At 37.1% G+C, this 22386-nt stretch overlaps 1 protein-coding gene across 6 annotated transcripts in view; it reads left to right on the top strand.

Moving 5' to 3' along the window:
• The window catches only part of Ecpas (Ecm29 proteasome adaptor and scaffold), a 120515-nt gene that overhangs the window by 94247 nt on the left and 3882 nt on the right, over positions 1-22386 (top strand). For all 6 annotated transcript variants that reach the window (XM_006537850.4, XM_006537848.4, NM_172381.3 and 3 more), the window contains 18 exons: positions 1387-1466; positions 2034-2139; positions 3327-3374; positions 4238-4359; positions 5952-6102; positions 8178-8243; positions 9421-9510; positions 10792-10858; positions 11559-11650; positions 11727-11793; positions 11940-12131; positions 12678-12886; positions 13777-13820; positions 13914-14106; positions 15613-15751; positions 17856-17961; positions 19744-19832; positions 21698-21769. In XM_006537850.4, coding sequence (XP_006537913.1) covers positions 1387-1466; positions 2034-2139; positions 3327-3374; positions 4238-4359; positions 5952-6102; positions 8178-8243; positions 9421-9510; positions 10792-10858; positions 11559-11650; positions 11727-11793; positions 11940-12131; positions 12678-12886; positions 13777-13820; positions 13914-14106; positions 15613-15751; positions 17856-17961; positions 19744-19832; positions 21698-21769 — 1933 coding nt within the window. The remainder of the gene's footprint in view (positions 1-1386; positions 1467-2033; positions 2140-3326; positions 3375-4237; positions 4360-5951; positions 6103-8177; positions 8244-9420; positions 9511-10791; positions 10859-11558; positions 11651-11726; positions 11794-11939; positions 12132-12677; positions 12887-13776; positions 13821-13913; positions 14107-15612; positions 15752-17855; positions 17962-19743; positions 19833-21697; positions 21770-22386) is intronic.

Here is a 22386-nt window from a genome sequence, read left to right as displayed (position 1 = left end):
CTACACTGTTTTCCTCGGTTCTGTAATCTGACTGTTGGTTGCATTCAATCCTCCTTTCAGATATGAAGGTTTCTCAGGAACTTTCTCTGAATACTGTTGTCCTCTTAGCTTTCTTTTACTAACTCCTGGACACATAAATCTTCCATTTACTGTAATGGTATTACTCAGTTCTTCCCTGGCTCAGACAGGACCTCTACTCCATCCCTATTTACAGAGTTAACTTCCTGCATCATGCCTTCACTGGACTGTTACTCACATGTACCATAAATGTAACATGTCCAGTAAAAAGCTGAAAAGACACCTTTCCTTTGTTCTCACTGTTCATGTTATTTGTCCAAGCCAGAAAACTTGTTATCTTCCTTTTTTGTCTCTGTCTTATAATGCCCCCAATCTCACATCAAATTTAGCCACAGTTTCTGTTGATTCTGCTTTTCTCATGTGTCCCTTGAACCTGCTCCTGTCCCTGATTCTTCCCGATGAATAGATCACCATCATCCTTTCCTTCTCTGTGCCGCATGTTTAATTATCTATATAGCAGCAAAAGTAGTTTTAATAGTATAAATTGGATTTTGGTTAAAATTCTTAAATGGATTTTTTTTTTTTAGTTCACATTTCCCACCCCCTACCCCCAATATTGGAATTTGATCCCAGGTTCTTAAATGTCCTAGGCAAGTGTTCTACCACTGATAATATTTCCCTTTAAAAAAAAAAAAAACAACTTATTTTGATACAAGATCTTGATCTGTTTCAGGCTGGGCCCGAACCTTTGTGTTTGCCTCAGCCACTCGAATAGCTTAGGTTATAGGGGTGCACAGCTACTTTTAGCTTGCAGTCTACTCTTCCAAATTAATCTGCCATTAATTTGTTATCACCAAAGCTTAGATCAAACTCACTTTCCTTCTGAACCATTATATATTACTTTTGTACCAGAGTGCAGACCACTGAGATACCATCTTGCCATTGAAGTCCAGTGTAGTAGAGCAGTGCAGTAATGAGTTGTCAGACATGATTTACCTTAAGAGGATGGTTGGGGACATGGAAGACAGTAGCCAAAATTCTCTGAGTGGTGCTCACTCCGAATTGTCATGGACAAAAGGTTGGACTGCAGAGGTATTGTATGTATGCCAAGGAACAGAACTGAGACTAATGAGAAGCCAGAGTGGCAAGATGAGTCACAGTGGGCTTTGTGTTGTATAAAGCCCACCTGATTAGACTTTATTTCCATACACTATGGAAAAGAATCATCAAGTTACTACAAAATGGTGAGAGATTTGCAGACTGAGAGACTCAGGGTCACTTTAATAATGAAGTGATCAGTGTTGTTGGAAGGTAAATACTGGATTGTTGGATTTTACAGTTTGTATTTAATCCTTTTGCTTTCATTAGGTGGATAAATATTTGAAGGAAATTCTTCAAGATTTGATTAAAAACCTTACCAGCAACATGTGGAGAGTTCGAGAATCCAGGTATCACTTGGAAACTGATTAGCTGGAAAATTTCCCTTCAAATTTCTAAGAATTTTTTTTTTATATAGTGTAATAAAAAATTAAGTTAAAACCATCATATTTTAGTTGAGTTCTTCAACTATTTAACTCTACTTGATTTTCTTAAATTAGTTTATATAAACATTATATTAAAAATTTGTGATCATTTGTTAAATTGGTAGACATCAAGTTGTATAATTCATGGCTTTATATTGTAGGGTGTACTTATATATTCAGTTTGTACACATTCAGTGCTTGTTATGTACTCAGTGATAAGCCAGACATTGAGAGCACATAGTTGAGTTAAAAGTGATGTATTGGTGTATCATTTAAAGGGACTGAATTATAGTTGTAGGAATTGTCGTTAGTGATTTGTATCATATGTGATAGATATATTTGAGGTAATACTAGAATAATCATGATTGTCTTAGGGTGAGAGGTTAGGACTAGAAATATAGGTAGGAGTCTATTATTGTTTAGTATGACTGTTTGGTAGTAAAATACTGGACTTGCTTGATCATATATTTGAAATCAAGTTTTTATTTTCAGCTGTTTAGCTCTGAATGATTTATTGAGAGGAAGACCTTTAGATGACGTCATTGACAAACTTCCAGAAATGTGGGAAACACTTTTTAGAGTACAAGATGATATTAAGGTATTATAGAAGTAAATCTACATTTATACATGTTCGTTTATATATATGTGTGTGTGTGTGTGTGTGTGTATATATATTTATATATTTTTTTTTTTTTACTAACTGAAATCATTAAAATATACTATAGCTTTTTTCAATGTATGTGTTTCAAAATTCTCTAGCTAGACAATTTTAGGAAACTGCTTTGTTTCTAAATTTCAGCTTTGATGTAATTTTTTATGTAAAATTAAAAGTTTGGTTATCTTTATTTAGGACTCAACTGAACAGACTTAAAGTGGTGGCTACAGCCTGCCTTTTTCAATAGAAATTTCATGATGCTGTAGAAACAATTAGGAGCAAATCCCCGTTTTGAAGTAATTCATAATGACTAAAGTTTTAAATTTTAGGCATTCATTTCCAAATACTGTGATTAATGCAAAAATATATCAGTTTTTCTAGGTTATTTTACTTATTTCATATCACTATAAAAGTGCTTAGGGTAATTATTTGGAAAGGGAAATGGTTTGTCTTAGCTATTTTGGAGGTTGTTATTTTACCTAGAGGGACTCTGTTGTTGGGTCTATGATGACTGAGGCAGTCTGTCAGGGCCAACGTCTGAAGTGGAAGAAAACATTTACTCAGGATAAAGAGCAGAGAGAAGGAGGAAGACTCTGAGGCCTCATAATCCCCTTCAGAGGCTTGCTCTCAGTGATCTAGACTTTCTTCCCTATTGCTAAGATTCTAGTAACGCCTTTCACGGGATCCAGCCTTTAGCATGTAAACCTTTTGAGGACAGTCAAGATCCAACTGAAGTTAAATCTGTACTAAAGGATATAAAGCTGGACTATCAGAATTTGAAACTATTTTGACATTCTTAAAATTAGACTACTAGGCTTGTTTTTCTTGTTGCTTTCTTTATTCATTAGGAAGTTTTAATTCTTTGAGACTCTTCACAGAGATTTTTTATGTATTTACTTTTAGAACATATCTTATTTTTGACTGTTACAGTTAATAGCTATATTTTTACATGGTTAAAATAGATCAGATACACATGTCTTTCAATGGGCAAAGAGGCTAACAGAACAACATATATTTAAACCTGTTACTGAAAGTTATGTTTTGCTATTTTATATTAGGATCTAATTAGAGAGTGGATAAGAATGAGTGTTGTCTAATATGTATAATGGTAGGCTTTTCGCATGTTTTAGGAGTCTGTACGGAAGGCAGCAGAACTGGCTCTGAAAACTCTGAGCAAGGTGAGAACACTAATCTCACAGTGAGATGCAGTAGGGTAGGGTCACCATGAACTTGACAGTGCTTTTTTAGTTTTTATGTTTTTGTCATATGAAGTAGTGTTGCGTTGTAATTGGCTTCTTGTGTAGTTTACTGTTCTTAACAGTGAATAAGAAAGCGGGTCTCCTTATACTGTGTTTAGTGTATATGTGTAGTGTATCTTGAACCCCTTTTGCTTTTGGTTCCTTAAATGGTGAGCATCTGTAGGATGCCATATGAGGTGTACTTTTGCTTTGACCCTGAAGAACACATGACTCACTTAAATGAAGCAATATATGTCTTGCTTTTAATATCTTTTCCAAATTGAGAAGTTGGCAAGCTTTTTGAAACTATAGTCTGCCCCTTAGACTTAATTTTGTAATTTACACTCTAATGCTTAAGCTTTGTCATCGATCACATTACAGAGCAGTAAAAGTATATTTTAAATCCTGGTGCCTTTCATGCCTAGGTTTGTGTTCTTTATCAGAATATTTTCCTGCAATCTGTAGTGATGAAATGGTTATATACACAGAACATTTTTAAAAAGTGCTTTCTTAAATATTTTTCACCATATTTTTAGCTCCTTTGTTTCTCACTCTACAAATTAGAAAGTCAAAAATTAAAGAATAGAATTATCATCAGGTTCTTTGTTTAGATACAGCAGTCCTCTTGGACTCAATACTGGTCATTCCTCTATCTCCCTACAACCGCCATAGTGGCATAGAAAGTAAACTTATTTTTCATTGCTGATAGTGACATTAAAAAAAAAACAAAAACACTTTGTCAGAGAAATGCTTTAATAGTTGTGAGGCCAGCTTCACTAATGTCCCTGCTCTTTGTATGTGAGGTTTGTGTGAAAATGTGTGACCCTGCCAAAGGAGCAGCTGGCCAGAGAACCATTGCTGTCCTCCTGCCCTGCCTTCTGGACAAAGGAATGATGAGTCCTGTGACGGAAGTCCGAGCCCTCAGGTGTGGTTTGGTTGAAGTGAATGTACTGGAATTACTTAGTTTCTAGCCAGTTTGTAGAAAATGTGTTCTCTTGAATGTTAGATTCCTAAACATAAGAAAAATGGGCTGAGGAGAATCCGTTGAGGTAACTTAAGCATTTATGAAAAGATGTGGGCTAAAGTATTTTATAGTCATATTTCATGGGGACCTTAGTTTGACGAATATTCTGAGTTGCATATTATTCTATTGGCATCGGCCCCTTTCCTTAGCAAGTGCACATCTTCCTGTTATGCCTCATGTCTTCAGGGCCTTGCTTGTTGAGTATAACCAACTGTCCTTGGAAAACTAGTATATATGGTGACTATTAATGGCTTCTAAATCTACTAGCTAAAAGGCAAATGTGGAAATTAATGATGGTTCAGGCTTTCCAAACCTGAACTCTATACTATACTATACTCTAATAGGATAAAAGGACACAACAGGATGTGCATTCTGATGTGGTGGGATAGGATATATTCAGCATTGCTTATGAAAGAGCCTTGCATGGTTTCAGAGGCAAAGTCTACCCATATTTGCTATATAGTAGCTCAGCCTGGCCTCAAACTAGTGATCCTCTGGCCTCATACATCAGAATGTTGGCATTACTGGCAGAAGCCATATTTTTAAAATAATTGAACCTTTACTTGGTTTAGTGTGTGTATGTATGTGTGTGTGTATATATATGTATACATGTATATATATATATGTATGTATGTGTATATATACATATATATATACATATATACATATATATATATATATATATATGATATGCTAAATAACACAGCTGAAATAGGATCAGTACAGTTAAATGAGAAAACAAGAGAAAGACTGGGACTGAAAGTTTCAAGAATCAAGCTGGGTGTGATGGCACATGCCTTTAAATCTACTAACTCATATATAGAGGCCATCAGATATCTGTGAGTTCAAAACCAGCCTGGTCTAAATAGCAGGTTCTAGTTTAGCCAGTTCTGTATAGAGTGAAACCTTGTCTGAGAAAGACAAAGAAAGGGAGAAAGGAAGGAAGGAAGGAAGGAAGGAAGGAAGGAAGGAAGGAAGGAAGGAAGGAACAGGGGGAGGGAGGAAAGAAGGGGGAAGAAAGAAAGAAAAAAAAGAAAAGAAAGGAAAAAGATAGTTAGATTGAAGATGGTAGTGGATAGACTTTGAGCTCTGAATTTGGATTCTAGCAAACTATCATTTTTTTTTCACCCCTCTATGTGTATGTATGCTTGCTTAAAAATATCTGTAATTGCCGGATGATGGCAGTACATGCCTTTAATCCCAGTGCTTGAAAGGCAGAAACAGTCAGATCTCTATTAGTTTGAAGCCAGTCTGGTCTACAGAGCAAGCTTCAGGACAGGTTATTCAGAGAAACTGTCTCAAGCAAAACATTGCAAGACAAATCTGTAATTTTTTAAGTGCCAAGAGATGAGAAACCCTACTTTCCAGTTGCCAAGTTAGGCTTTGAGCCATGAGTATATACCTGAATACAAGTGCAAACCATCCTCGTGATTAGATTGTAGGCCTTCTCATTTGTGGTGAAGGGAATGAGATGGTGTTTTCTGTGTGTCTAGCATTAACACTCTTGTGAAGATCAGCAAAAGTGCAGGAGCCATGTTGAAACCACACGCACCCAAACTCATACCAGCACTCTTAGAGTCCTTAAGTGTGTTGGAGCCTCAAGTTCTCAATTATTTGAGTCTCCGGGCTACAGAACAAGAAAAGGTAAGTTGATAGCAGAAGTATATTGGTAAGTACTGCTGAGGTATGATCACTAACCATCTACAAAATGCCTAAGTAAAAATTTACATGTAGACTTTGATCTGAAGTTGCTCTGTTGTCTTTGATCAGTTATTACCGGGAAGGATAGAAAGGAATCCCCTAGAGGCCTCCTCAATGAACGGTTTCCTAGGGGCTTTTAAAATTCTTTCATATTTATAAGTCACAAACCCCCCAAATAGCCAATTTAAAAACAAAATCACCACTTGAGAATCTTTTCAAAATCTATTGGTTGCTGTTTTATCCTAGTAACCTTTTCCTTAAAGAAGCTTTCCAGTTTCAAGTGGTCCTATTTATCAATTGTTGACCTCAGACCCTGAGCCATTGGTGTTCTGTTCAAGAAATTTTCCCCTTTGCCAATGTGTTCAAGGCTATTTCCCACTTTCTCTTTTATTAGATTCAGTGTATTTGCTTTTGTGTTGAAGTCCTTGTTCTACTTGCACTCGAGCTTTGTTAATAAATATGGATCAATTTGCATTCTTCTACATGAAGACTGCCAGTTAGACCAGCACCATTTGTTGAAGATGCTTTTTTTTCTCCACTGGATGGTTTTGGCTTCTTTGTCAAAGATCAAGTGTCCATAGGTGTGAGAGCTGTAGTGTTATATTTTGAATGTTTTTTTTTTTTTTACATACATTGTACATTATCTCTTTATACTCTCCTAGTTCCAGTCTGCTCATCTCCTCCCACCTGCCCAAACTGAGACCTTTTGCTTGGAACTGTATCCACTGAGCTAAATCCCTAACTTTTGGATCTAAAGAGATATCCTAGCAGTTACCTACTCTTACAGAGGACTGGAGTTCAATTCTTTTTTTTTTTTTTAAGACTTATTTATTTATTATATGTGAGTACACTGTAGCTGTCTTCAGATACACCAGAAGAGGGCATCGGATCTCATTATGGATGGTTGTGAGCCACCATGTGGTTGCTGGGATTTGAACTCGGGACCTTCCGAAGAGCAGTCGGTGCTCTTAACCACTGAGCCATCTCTCCAGTCCCTGGAGTTCGATTCTTAGCACCCACATTTGATACTTTTCTGTAACTTTGCCTTTTGTGAACATGCACAGTCATTTGCACATGCCTATCCTTATACTTTATAACTCTTGTTAACCATTTATATATTTCTCTGAATTTCGTTTCTATTTTATACCTAGTTTTTAATATTTATGCTTGTTTAGTGGGATGATTAGGCCTATATAATATGTAATGTGGGTGTGTTCTCTCAGTTCACTGTTTGATTGTTAATTTTTATAATCTACTCTTATAAATTACCCTTTTCATTTGCCTTTTAATACTGTTGTTTCTTCTTTACTGGGCATTCTTTCCTGTTTCACTAGACTTGCCACCTGCTATAAAATGTTTACTAGTATTAAAAATTAGGGGACATAAATTCTATCCATCTTTTTGTGAACCTCAGCAAATTACGTTTTTGTGCCTTACTCTCTGGATAGTAATAACCTTTCCCCTAGTGTAATTTTGATCAAACTATCATTGTAAATATGAATCCACATAATAAAGTTAAAGGATTAAGTGGATTATACAAACACCCAATTTTGTTTTGTTTTTTTGTTTTTTTTGACAATGTTTTAAACATTATGTAGAAACGCAATATATTCTCTTTTTAAGTGGATAGAGAACCTGGAACTAAAGAATGCTGAATAGCTTGCTTAGAGCCATAGTATCTTTATTAATAAATACATTGTTACTTAATTTCTTGTAACAGAAGGGATTGATCCCAGGGCCTTGTTCATGCTAAACTACTAGTGAGGTGCACCACCAGCCCTCATATTTTGTTTATTTTTAACTCTTGTCTAAATTTCTGATTTTTAGAGATATGCTAACTTTACAGTTAAATTGTTAAGGAAGGTCAGCGGAAATTAGAATTTGACTTCCATCTGATTTACATATTGATTGTTTACTTAAAAGCCTTTAGTTTGGAAATAAAACCCTTTAATTAGTGTTTCTATGGCTAATTCATAATTAGTTGAATATTCTGAGTATCTTGAGCTTCTGCTTTTCAGGATGTAATGGACAGTGCTCGACTCAGTGCTGCCAAATCCTCTCCCATGATGGAGACAATCAACATGGTGAGTTTCCAAACACAACTGAAATACAACCCCTTTGCATCTCTTTGAGTACAGTTCTCCAGAAGAGCTCATGCTGTGTAACATGAGACAAACCTAAGGGGCTATGTTGATAAAATACTGTGACTACAGTTGTTTCTTTCAAAATTCTTAAGTTTTTAACTGGCATATACAAATTTTGCATATTTATAGACATTTTTCTTAACCAGTAATAAAAGTAAATTTTCTGAATAGCAGAATTTGTCAAATTTTGTGTTAGATTAAAAACAACATATTAGTAGATCTATGTATAACTCGTATCTATTAATTTTGGTCTTATTTTAGGTTCAGTAATGTTATTTTATTATTATTTTTATTATTATCATCATCTTCCGCCTATCTCTGCTTGAGAAATTTCTTTGTTAAAGATTATGAAGGTGTGAGATCAGAGAGATTTTAATGAAGTAGCACAGAAGGTGGGCAGCAGGAATTGAGCCATAGTGATGTATATCTTTCAGATGCTGGAAACGTAGTGAAGAGTTCGTGGCACTTTGAGGCTCTGGGAGTCTTTGCAGAGTCACCTTCTGGGCATTTCCTGTAGTGATTATTAAGAGCTTGCAAGCTACCAGAAACTGTTTGCTAAGCAGATCACAAATGGGACAAAAGTCAGGTTTTAGTGTCCAATGGGGACTGCTAAGAGTCGTATGTTTTAGTTTTACTATTGGGGCAAATGAGAGAAGTATTTAGCAAGCATCATTTGGAAATATTCATAAATAATGAAGTGTGTGCCCGTATTTTAAAAAAATATAACAGGCTGTGGTAAAATCATCTAAGAAACTGACTTATTTGGGGTCTAGTAGGCTCGACTTAGTCTGGAAGGTCAGTTTTAATCTAGGTAATTTGCATTTGCCATAGATTGATAGAGGGGGATTGAAAGAGAGGTAACCATTTATTTCCTCTTAGTAAATTAATGCTTTTCATTATTTTGTTTTTCTATTTTTAATGTTGAACCATCAGTGAGTGAATTTTCTGTTTGTAGTACTGTAGTAGTTTAATTTTTCCAGAGCAAAATCAAACCAGTGATTTTCAACTTTCTATTAAAACTAGTAGGTTCATATTTTGATATAGGTAGTTTTTAAATAAAGATATGGTACTGACTTACTTGTTTAGGCTTACTTTTATATTTATTCTTTTCTCAAAGTGCCTGCAATATCTTGATGTTTCGGTGCTAGGTGAACTAGTTCCTAGGCTATGTGAGCTGATCAGAAGTGGTGTAGGTCTTGGGACTAAGGTAAGATTTGTGTGTGTGTGTGTGGGGGGGTATATTGGTGTTTATGCACATGCATGTGGAGGACAAGAGTATCTTTATTTTAGTTTTACCTTTTGGGTATCTCCCACTATTGCTTTCCACATTATCTTTTGAGAAAGATTCTATTGCTGAACAAGGTGCTCACTGATTGCCTAGGCTGGCTGCCAGCAAGCTCAGTGAATCTAGCTCTTCCTGCCCCCACAGTTCTTAAGACTACAGATATATGAACCCAGATTTGTATGTGGATGCTAATGTGATCCTGGGTCCTCATGCTTGCACAGTAGATACTTCACCTACTGAGCCATCTTCCTAGTCCATAGAAGTGTACTTTTATAAGAGCAAATATGTGTTTGTGATAAGTTTTTTAAACAACAAAAAATGACCACCATGTTTAACACTTAATGTTTCTGGCCGGGCAGTGGTGGCGCACGCCTTTAATCCCAGCACTCAGGAGGCAGAGACAGGCAGATTTCTGAGTTTGAGGCCAGCCTGGTCTACAGAGTGAGTTCCAGGACAGCCAGGGCTACACAGAAAAACCCTGTCTCGAAAACAAAAACAACAACAAAAAGTTAATGTTTCTGTTAAACCATAGTGCATGTTAAATATTTTGTTTCTATGGTTACATGAGTAGCCTAAACTGTGTAACTGATTTTAAAGTATGTATGTATTTATTTTAGATAAGGTCTCTTATAGCTTAGACTAGTCTCAAACTTCCTATACTGGGAGGATGACTTGGAACTTTTGATAGTTCTGCCTGTATTTCCTGGTGCAGGGATTACAAGTATCTTGTTGTGTACTGTCATGCTTACATGTTATCATGCTCTGCTTGTCTTGCTGTTTTTAGTACAATCTTTTATGGTTACCATGAGAGTGCTCTTAAATTTTCTGATACTACCGGTTAATGGACAAGCTCACTTATCTGTTAAAGCAGTAATCATTTTAGACAGTATTAGAAGTTTTCATGTAAGGTTTAATAGATGTTTGGATAGAAAAATACCATTTGTTTGTTTGAGAATCTTAAAAAGGTCAGATACTCCCTTCATCTGCTTATTTTTTTCCTACTGTTAAATTTTAGTTGTTGTTTTAGCCCAAATCTCATGGTGTCCCCTTTTCTCTTTCGGTGTTTTTCTTTTTTCTATATTCAATCCCAGAGGGGCTATTAGATTTCATATGTTTTATCTTTAAATTATTAATGCCTAAAAGTAGTAGTTTGGTAGTGCATAGAGACATCAAATTTAGACCTTTGTTTTTGTGACCTTAAAGGGGGGCTGTGCCAGTGTCATCGTGTCTTTAACTACTCAGTGTCCCCAGGACCTGACACCTTACTCAGGTGAGTTTGATATGTGTAGGAGCACTGTTTCATGATTGGTTATTTCAGAGGGTTTTTTTTTGGTTTTTTTTTTTTTTTTAAATCTTGTTTTTGTTTTTTTGAGATGGGTTTCTCTGTGGCTCTGGCTGCCCTGGAACTCTCTCTGTAGACCAGGCTGGCCTTGATCTCAGAGATCTTTCTGCCTCTGCTTTCTGAATGCTGGTATTAAAGGCGTGCACCACTGCTGCCTGGCTCTTTCAGAGTTTTAAAAAGAAAATTACTGGGTGATGTTGGCTTGCTTTGCCTCTACTGAAATCTCTGACCCAATCATTCTGTAAGCAGACTTTTATTGTGTCATCAGCTAAGTTTGTCAGTGCATAAAGATGTAAAAGTACCTTTCATTCTGCAGAACTTTGTAACTGTTCATAGCTAATTTTGCATGAGTGCTTTTCTAAAAATTCCCCTTCTAGATAGGCTTCTAGGTGGGATTTTGTATCTACCTCTCATTTTTGTACCTTTTTCACAATATTCTGGACAGAAGTTAAATTTTAATTTTTGATTTAAATGAAATAAAGAAAGGAGGTAGCACAAATAATATTTAAAAGACCTAACCTACTATGCAGTAAACCTGATTAATTTCAGGGTTATGGGGTTTTAGTCCTAGGAATATAACATAATATCTGGCCAACCACACAATTGACTGAATTTATTATTTCTGTAGGTAAACTTATGAGTGCTTTGCTTAGTGGTCTGACAGATCGGAACAGTGTAATTCAGAAATCCTGTGCATTTGCCATGGGCCATTTAGTTCGGGTGAGTTAACTTTCTTATTCAGTTAAGCACAACTCTGGTAATTATACAGAAATGAGTAAGAATGCTTGCTTTTCAGACTTCACGGGATAGCAGCACTGAGAAACTGCTACAGAAGCTCAATGGCTGGTACATGGAGAAAGATGGTACCTTTTTTTTTTTTAATCATTCTAAATTTAGACATTAACTAAATAAGCTGTATATTGTTTTGGTGGAAACATTTTAAATTGTTTTATTTAGATCATTTATCCTGAAAAATAGTTAAATGCTAACAAAATTTTGGTTTCTTTAGAACCTGTCTATAAGACGTCTTGTGCTTTGACAATTCATGCAATTGGAAGATACAGCCCAGATGTATTGAAGAACCATGCTAAAGAAGTTCTGCCCTTAGCATTTCTAGGCATGCATGAAATTGCTGATGAGGAGAAATCTGAAAAAGAAGAGTGTAATATGTGGACTGAAGTGTGGCAGGAAAATGTACCTGGTTAGTAAATGGTGGATGCAGAGTAAACGTGTTTCCTGAGAAACACAGCTGGAATGTTGACTCGTGTTGTCTGCTCATAACGCTCCCAAGAACTTGAGCAAGCTATGTCACATTTTGAGTGACATCCTAATTTCTAAGTTTGCAAAGTGCCACGCAGAGCTCTTGTCTTTGACTTGTTACTTACTGTGTGAGGGAGTATAAACTGTCTAAGCAAAGGAGACCTTTATGTGTAGGTTAGCTGAGTGTAATTGTGACTTTATGTTGGCTTAGGGTACCTTTATAGAGCTGTGTTTTTAACCTTGATACACATTATGATGATGACCTTTTAAAATAACATTCCTGGCAGTATGTCCAAGTTCATACATTCCTACTGTTACAAAAAGAAGCCATACTACCCACTGTCTCTCCCATTAGCAGGTGGTATGTTTCTCAGTTGACAGTCAGTGCTTTAATGAGTAACACTGACTTACTCACATTTAAAAATTATCTTTTCAATTTTTTTTTCACTTAAGAGGTGTTATATAACTTTTTTTCTTCTAAATGTAGGCTCCTTTGGAGGTATTCGATTGTACCTGCAGGAATTGATTACTATTACCCAGAAGGCTTTACAATCACAATCTTGGAAAATGAAAGCCCAGGGTGCAATTGCTATGGCATCAATTTCAAAACAAACAAGCTCTCTTGTACCTCCTTACCTGGGGATGATCCTGAGTGCATTGATGCAAGGCCTGGCTGGAAGAACATGGGCAGGAAAGGTAAAGGAACTCATGCCGAAGAGCTGGGCCTGGAGCTTCTTGTAGACTAGGAATCGGATTTTACGTGACTTGGATTATTTTTGCAGCTAGGTTTTCTAGCTAGTGGAGGACTTTGCTTGATTATCTATGATATTTTATATCAAAGAGTGTCCCATATGTTCTTTTTTTTTTTTCTTTTCCATTTTTTATTAGGTATTTAGCTCATTTACATTTCCAATGCTATACCAAAAGTCCCCCATAGCCACCCACCCCCACTCCCCTACCCACCCACTCCCCCTTTTTGGCCCTGTCGTTCCCCTGTACTGGGGCATATAAAGTTTGCGTGTCCAATGGGCCTCTCTTTCCAGTGATGGCCAACTAGGCCATCTTTTGATACATATGCAGCTAGTCCCATATGTTCTTGAATAAGTCTAAAGATTGATAATGTTTTTACATATTCAGCTTTACACGTCACCTCTTAAAGTGGTCACCATTTTGTGTCCACTGACCTTCAGTAGAGCCAAACTGGTCATATGAGTGCCCTGAGCTGCTTTTAATCCTAACATCAAAGATGCTCATTGGGGAGGCTTGAGAGTTGGGAACTCTCAAGGACTATAGAGAAGTATGCATAGTGAGCATCCTGTGGGGAACATGAGATTGGGGTAGTATGTTTTCTGTTTTGTAAAGGCCACTATTGCCCACCATAGTATTGTGGACATAGTACTGAATAGCCTGTAATCTTGGTTGCTGGTTCTTGGACCTTTATAAATTAAAGATTCATGTGCATAGTGCATTAAAGGTGAGATAAATGTTAGTTTGTTGTTATGGTCGTAAAATACTCATAGGGTAGTAATAATGTAGAGAATGTAACATGTGGGTTTAATAGTATTTCTTCATCTTTAACTTATCAGGAAGAACTATTGAAAGCCATTGCCTGTGTAGTGACGGCTTGCAGGTAAATATTCTTTTGTTGAACATATCATTTTTTGAAATGATTAAAGCTGTAGCTTTTCTTAACTATTCTGATGTTTTTGTGTGAATCCTGTAGTACAGAGTTGGAAAAGTCTGTGCCCAATCAACCCACCACAAATGAAATTCTTCAGGCTGTCTTGAAGGAGTGTTGCAAAGAGAATCTCAAATATAAGATTGTTGCAATCAGCTGTGCAGCTGATGTTTTGAAAGCCACCAAAGAAGACAGATTCCAGGAGTTTTCTGACATTGTCATACCCCTCATCAAGAAGGTAATAGCTAACTGTGTCATCATTCAGGTCTTCAGCTGTCCTGTCTATATGTTTTTATTAGGACAAGTTTAGTTGTAAAATAGCGGAAAAATCCAAAAACATTATGCCTCAGACAAGATAGAAGAAGTTTGTCTCTTACTTGATAGATGGAAGCCCCATAAAGTATTCAGGGATCCTATTCTTAGACATTATTCTCATGGTCTATAGTTTATCTGGGTCCCAGGCAGATGACAGAGTAGATGAAGTTAGGGTCACAGTGAGCTCGTACTTTCTCTCAAGAAAAGCTCTGGAAATGGAAACATCATTTTGATTGATGTCCCACTCACAAGCACTTAACCACATAGTCCCAGTTGGCAGCAGATGAGGCTAGGAAAGGTAAGCTTTCATGTGGACATTTGAGTTTCCACCTGTTGGAGGAGGATGAGTACCAATGTAGTGAGTGAGCAGCCTTGAAAACAAGGAATACTATGTGCTGTAAAGTTCATGTCTGCATTGTCCTGAGGAAAATTTTGGTTAGAAAAAAGATGACTGGCCTAATTTGAAAACCACTGTACTCAGTGTTTTGTTTTGTTTTAATAAAGTGGGCATCATAAGGAAGGAGGAATGTCGTTGGTCTTTTTGTTTATTTGTTTTGGTTTTCTGAGACTGGCTCTTTGATTTATTGTAGTGCTAGCTATCCTGGAACCCACCATGTAGCTATGTAGACCTCAAACTCACAGAGATCCATCTGCCTCTGCATCTCAAATGCTGGGATTAAAGGCATATATGCCACCATGCCTACTTATTTTTAAAGCATGAAATATTTTTAAGTATTCTTATGTCTTCTGTTGCTCCTACTTCATATATTTGTTTTCTTTCAATAATAAGGCTGACTTGGTTATTTCGCTGATAATGTGTAGGAGATTTATATTTTAAGTGGATTATATTGCCTACAAGCTGATTGAATTACTTGTGACCTTTTTACCAGTTTATTAAGAATTTGTGTTTGAAACATTGCCAAGTTCTTTCCATCTTTATTTAATTCTCTTGTTCCAAATGTAGGTCTTTTTAGGTTATGCTCAACATACTACATAATTTTCCAACTTTTATATACAAAATGTTTAAAAGTATTCCTCAGCCAGGCAGTGGTGGCGCACGCCTTTAATCCCAGCACTCGGGAGGCAGAGGCAGGCAGATTTCTGAGTTCGAGGCCAGCCTGGTCTACAGAGTGAGTTCCAGGACAGCCAGGGCTACACAGAAAAACCCTGTCTCGAAAACAAAACAAAACAAAGTATTTCTCAGCTTTATTAGATGTGTATAATTTTAATACAAATGGAGAACTCCTGTTAGAGAACTCAGCATTTAGTTCTTGGTCAATATCTCCTGTAAAACACTCTGCTTGTTTTAATAGTATAACTGTAACTTTATTAGAATTCCCTCCCCTCCCCTCCCCTCCTTCTTCTCCTCCCTACTCCTCCCCTTCTCTCTCTTTATCCCCTCCCCTCCCTCTCCTCTGATACATTCTAGAACTCACTTGAAAGTATGGGAGTCCGTACCACCAAAGCTGAAGATGAAAATGAGAAGGAAAGAGAGCTGCAGCTGGAGTCTCTACTGGGCGCCTTTGAGAGCCTGGGCAAAGCATGGCCCAGGAACCCAGACACCCAACGTAAGCACTGGAACACAAATTTTTTAGAAGTGCTATAACCAGAAGTCACTTAGTAACAACACATTTTTTTTTTCTGTGTGGCAAAGTAATATTCTTTAGATGGTCTGAGTATTAATAGTGAGAATTTCTCTATATCCATTTTACTCATTCATCAGCAAATAAGTACATGGATCACTGTATTGTTAGGGATAGTGCAAGAAAGTATCACAGGAGCTAGAGAGCTAGCTTAGCATTCAAGCATACTTACTGGCTTCTCTTCCAGAGAACCTGATGAGTTTGATGCCCAGTACTCACATACTGGCTCACAGCTGTCTGAAACTCCTGTCTCAGGGCATCCAAGGGCACTGGACACCCATGTGAAGCAGAAATACACAAGCAGACAAAAACACTCATACAAAAAATAAATAAGATTAAAAATAAAATAAATCTTTAAAAGTATCATGGACTGGATAACTTAAATAACAAAGTTCCCCCCTCCCCCCCAGCTCCCAGTTCTGGCGAGTAGACGTCCAAGATCAAGTCGTTGGTAGGGTTGCTTTCTTCTGAGATTTCTCTCTCTAGCTTCTGAATGGTTGCCTTTTCTGTCTTCATATGGCCTCCCTCTGTGTTGCTGTGACCTGATCTCTTGTAAGGGGATTGGATTAGTATCCACCCATATGATTCTTTTAATAGTTTATCTTCTAGTACAGTAGAATAATGTTGGGATGCAGTTGAGTGCATAACAACCATGAAGTACTTTATGTAGATAGTTTGACTATAAAAAGAGTTTTGTTACTTTTCTTTGTGTTCCTAACTATTCTCTGATAGACTCACAATTACCTCTCAAAATCGGTCTTCTCAGAATCACCAGCCTTGACATCATGTCTTCAGTAAGCTAGTGATATCTGTTTTATTGAGAAACTCATGACAGAGATTTTCAGAATTAAACATATATTTATAGAAGATTAATTAAGCCATGATTATTAGTTCAAGTTGTAGTTATAACACATTGACAAGGCCATTAAGTTTGAACAGATGCTATTTGTCTTGTTCTGCGAAGACATTCCGTCCCAATGATAGTCTTTGTGTTAATTATTTGTAAACTCAGGCATAACATTTTCTTTGAGCCCATCATTCTTTGTTTAACATATGAAGAATTTTTCAAAAGAAGTCATCAATTTGTGAGTGGTATTATGGACTGTAGTAGAAACTGCATGACACCATTAGCATGAGTAACTCTTGCTTAATAGCCAAAGAAAGTTAAAATAAGGAATTCCGTAAGAAGGACATCACACACAAAGACATAGGAGTTGTACATTTGTTTAACAGTTACCGAGGAGAGCCAAGCATTTTCTCTAAGAACGTCAGTGTTGCATACTGACTTCTCACATTTCACAGTGTCAGCTGTAATTTCTGGTTTTGTCCTTTTAAATTAGAGAAATAAATTACAAGGTGTTATGAAGCAATCTCAAGGTAGAATTTTTAACCCCTTCCTCTCATGTTTTATATTTAAACCTTATTAAATTTTATAGTAGGTGTCCATGTTATGGCCCATTGGCCACATGTCACCAGGGTAGCTATGAATGTGGCCTGATGTTGACGTGATAGAAGCTTGGAAAGCCCTGTTCTAAGCATTTAAAATCAACTTCTATTTTTATTTTTGTTGAGTTTATACTCCTATCAGTATAGTATTAATTGTATAATGATGGTGACAATTGTGATTGGGACTAATTTATGATAAAAGACTACTAACTGTTGATAAACCTACAGTTGGCTGAGTACTTCAGGGTGCTTAAGGGTTCCGGATCTTTTGGCTTTATAAAGGGAATTTACAATGGAAGGGGAGTGTAGCTAAGCTGTTGGCTCTGTTCTGAGGAGGACAAAATGCCTTAAGAGCAAACTGTTAGAATAGGTGTGTGTGTGTGTGTGTGTGTGTGTGTGTGTGTGTGTGTGTATATACTAATGTTAACAGTTTGGGGAAAATTCTGTGTCTTTAGTTAAATTGTCCCTCACGTTACTCCACTTTTGTCTTTGTTTTAATGCTACTTTCTGTTTTCTCTCCACCTCTTGTCATCTCCCACTCTTCACATACTTCTTCCTCTGTCCCACTTGGTCATCTGGGCAGGTTGTTATCGGCAGGAGCTGTGCAAACTGATGTGTGAGCGGCTAAGACTCAGCACGTGGAAAGTGCAGCTAGGTGTCCTCCAGTCAATGAACGCCTTTTTCCAGGGGTAATGTGCTTCATGATTCAGGTTTTTATTTTATCTCCCTGTTGAACGGTTTTCTCATACAGTATATCCTGATTATAGTTTATTCTCCTTCTACTCCTCTCAGCTCCTCCCCACTTCCCCTCTCCTCTTATCCACTCCTTTTATGTCTCTCAGGAGAAAAGAATAGGCTTCTAAGAGATAACAACCAAACGTGACAAAGTAAAGTAAGATGAAACAGAAACCATCACAGCAACCCAATAGGAGGAAGAGTCCCAAGAGCTTTCACAAGAGTCAGAGACCCACTTGTTCTCACAGTCAGGAGTCCCATAAAATTCTAAGCTGATAACTATAAAATATATGCAGTGGACCAGGTGTAGACCCATATAGCCCTGTACTTACTGCTTCAGTCTTCGTGAGCTCATATGTGCCTTACTTGATTTTGGTTCTGGGGTCTTATTCTCCAGGTGTCCTCCTCCCTTCTGGCTCTTAACAATTATTCTACCTCTTCCTAGGTATTTCCTGAGCTCTGAGGGGAGGGATTTGGTGGAGACCTCCTATTTAGACTCTCTTTCCACATAATGTCTGGCTGTGGGTCTTTGCATCTGTTCCCATCTGCTTCTGATGGAAGCCTCTCTGATGATGACTGGATAAGGCACTGATCTATAAGTATAACAGAATATCATTAGGAGTCATACTTTTTATTTTCTTTTTAGACCAGTAGTGTTTGGTTTTACACTGGGTCTCTGGGCTATCTGGGTCCCTGGTTCTTGGTTACCCAAGCAGTGTTGGGTATGGGTTTCTTCTTGTGGAGTGGTCCATAAGTCAGACATTGGATGAATATTCCTACAAGTTCTGTGCCACCATTGCACTAGCTTATTGTGCAGGGAGGATGGATTTTAGATCAAAAGTTTTATAGTTAGGTTGTTGACTTTTCTATTTTGGTAGATTGCAGTGTACCTTCCCAAACCAAAGAGACAAGAACGTAGGATGAACACTTCATATAGACACCAGCTTATCTTCACCATGTTTAATGACTTGTGTGGGTATATCCTCTCCATTGGGCCCCTGCTTTCATTTTGCATTGAACCACCCTTCGTCTTAGCAGCAACCAGGTTGTTTGGGGATTTCCATGGGATCCCCTTGACCAACAGCTCGATTGAGTACAGCCCAGTCCTGTTACTGGGATCCTTGCCTGGCTACAAGAGATGGCCAGTTAAGACTTGGTATCCCCCATTACTAGGAGTCCTTGTTAGGATCGCCTTCATAAAGTCCAGATGGTTTCCACTGCAGTAGGTTTCCACATGACCATCCAGGTGCCCCCCAGTTCCAGCTCTCTCTCCCCATACTTTCCCTCCACTCTATCTCCCCTATACCATGCCTTTCCCTGCCTGCTCCCATCCTCATTCTCCCCAAGTCTGCCTATAAAACCTATTTTCCCCTCTCAGGTAGATCCATGCATTTCCTCAGACCTACCTCTTCCTTTACCTAACCTCTCTGGGTCTATGGATTGTAGCTTGGTTATCATTTACTTAATGGTAAATATCTACTTCTAAGTGAGTATATACAAAATTTATCTTTCTGGATCTGGATTACTTCATTCAGAATGATTTTTCTAGTTCCATCCATTTGCCTTCAGATTCCATGATGTCATTTTTTAAACAGCTGAGTACTCCATTGTGTAAATCTATACATGCTTGTAATCAATTTAGATATTACTAGTATCGGAAGTAACATGATGATATGTACGGATAGAAGTTATGCTAGAAAAGTTTTCAATTGTATATATCACTTTCATACTTGAAGGTTAATGCTTCTGGAAGAGGAACACGCAGATCCTGAAGCTCTGGCTGAGATTCTTCTCGAAACATGCAAATCAATTACTTACTCTTTAGGTGAGTAAGGAACCAGAACTTGAGTGATTTGTCATTGTTGTTGTTGCTGCTGCTGCTGCTGCTGTTTATTTTGTTTTTGGTGCTGGTGATCAGGCACAGTCCTTCATGCTGGACACTCTACCACTGAGCTACATTCTTACCCCTTTTTCATTCTCAGTTAGGTCTCTCTGTGCTACCTTGGCTGAGATTGAATTTATGGCTCCAGTCATCTCAGGATCTAGACTTCTGGAACAACTACTGACTGTTCTGTTTATGTGCCATATGTCCCCCAACAAGGGTATTTTATGTAGCATTACAGTAGAACTTTAGATCGTACCTTTACATCAGTATTAACACTTACTTAGAAATACTTGCTAGTTTATAAAACAGTTGTTAAAATAGGTTAGGTAGTGCCTGTGTATACTTGGTTTTACCTGAGATGTTTAAAAACGTGTTGCTTACAACTTGTCCTTTTATTACTAAATTCTTCAGAGTATGTTCCTTTTTATAACATCATTATGGTATCAAATCTATACAGTTTTGCTTAGCTCTGCATCTCTCCACCTACCCTCAACTTTAGTTGCTCAGTTACATGTAATCCCAGCTAAACATCCCCAACCGCTCTCTTGTAGGAGCAGCCTAGGGCCCCACTGTCTGAGGTCTCACATGGTTGGTTGGTCACCTTTTCTCCCTCAGAAGCGTAGCAAACTCACACACACTACCTCACTCACTCACACACACACTCCCTCCCTCCTCCCTTCATCTGCCTCTTTACCTAAGGAGACCCGGAAGTCCCACCTATTCTTCCCACTCAGCAATTGACTCATGTCTTTTTCATTGAAAGATCAAGAACCAATTGGGGAATGGGGCCTTAGCATCAGAACCACCCCTACAACATACTTTAAGATTATTCAAATAATCTCCTCTTCAAAAGTGCATCTAAACAATCCATAAAAATACACTAAGGCCATGTAAATGTACTTCTCTTCCAGGGCTTTTGCTTTAGATTTTTACATGCATTGATGATTCTTCTATGAGCTGTTTTATTTCTGTGATGAATTTTACAACTTTTGCCCTTCGTCACATTAACCATTTAGTAGCTGGCATTTTATTTTGAACAAGATTCTTTTATCTTTTTCTTTATTTATGCATCATTAACTGGTATTAATTTATACCCCTTAACTTCTCAGTGCTTTATATTTACTTTTAGGATTTATTTTTAATTATGTTTATGTACAAGTGAGTACTAATGTCAACAGAGACCAGAGGTGTTAGGTCCTCACTGAAATTACATGCAGTTGTGAGCTGCCAATGTGAGTACTGAGACTTGAAATCTTGGCCTCTGCAAGAGGATTACGAGCTGAGCCATCTCTTCAGCCCCTGATTATTTTGTTAATTAGTTTTTTTTTTTAGGTGTCCTAGCATCAGCATGTTTTCAAGCTGATTCTCCTGTCCTTGTGATGGGTCACTATCAGTTTTCCCAATACTTCTTCCCTGCCATGGACTAGACTTGGATACATATTAATTTTTGTTAGACAGTTGATCAAAAAATTTGATGCCTTTTATAAAATAGTGTGTACCAACCAAACTTGTTTTATTTATAATCTTTGGAAATAGCTTGCTTTTGTAGATACAGAATAGAAAGCTAACAAAATTGTCCTTTTAGGTTTCAAGGTGTCCCTAGATGATATTCTTCAGTAAAATGAGGAGAATCATGCAGATCAAGACTTGTCTTAGTTGTAACATAATGATTGTACATTTGGGATAATACTTTTGAATCTCGAATCTCTCACATAAAAGTTTTAACTTTTTATCATTCAGTAACATTTAATGTTGGAAGTTGTGTTTTTAAAGCATACTCTTGAATTGCATATTTTTTTTCATAGAAAATAAGACCTACTCATCTGTGAGAACAGAAGCTTTATCTGTGGTAGAATTACTGCTTAAAAAACTTGAAGGTGAGTTCTTCATAAATTTGATTAGAGCACCATAAATCCAGGATATGAAACACTTAGAAAATTTTTTTATTTCTGTTTTTGCATATATGGTATAAAATACATATTAATGTATCTGCACATACAAGTAGACTATAGAGAACTAAAATCATTAAATTTTAAAGATTTCAATCTGTTCTTTATGTTTATGTATTTCTAATGAGTTACTAAGCTATATTATCTCAAAGTAATAAAGTTTGTTTCTGCGTGAACTCTGACATACTCTTGGTTAATTACAAGAAATTGTTGGCAGTGATAGCGTAGACTTGTTTGTGTGTAAATAATTAGACACAGCAAGAAGAGAGTCAAATTATTTTATCAAAGACACCCACTTGAGTTACCATATTTGACAACAGCTTGTTTTTAGTCCTATTTCTTTTCTTTCTCCTTATTCTTCTTTTAGAAACCTTATAAATTTTGTGTTATGTCAGTGGTAGAAGAAAAACAGCTTTCTTGTTTTTCTTCCCAGAGTTATATATCTGTTACTGGTTTCAAAAGAGACCCCTCTTCTGTGTTCACTTCCTTCTCTTTTTCCTATTCCTGTTCCTTCAGTTAATAGTGAAGAAGATGAAACAGTTTTC

This window comes from Mus musculus, chromosome 4, assembly GCF_000001635.26.
Source record: "Mus musculus strain C57BL/6J chromosome 4, GRCm38.p6 C57BL/6J".
NCBI lineage: Eukaryota > Metazoa > Chordata > Mammalia > Rodentia > Muridae > Mus > Mus musculus.
The sequence above is the reverse complement of the archived record's forward strand: the minus strand, read 5'-3'. Positions and strand labels throughout refer to the sequence as shown.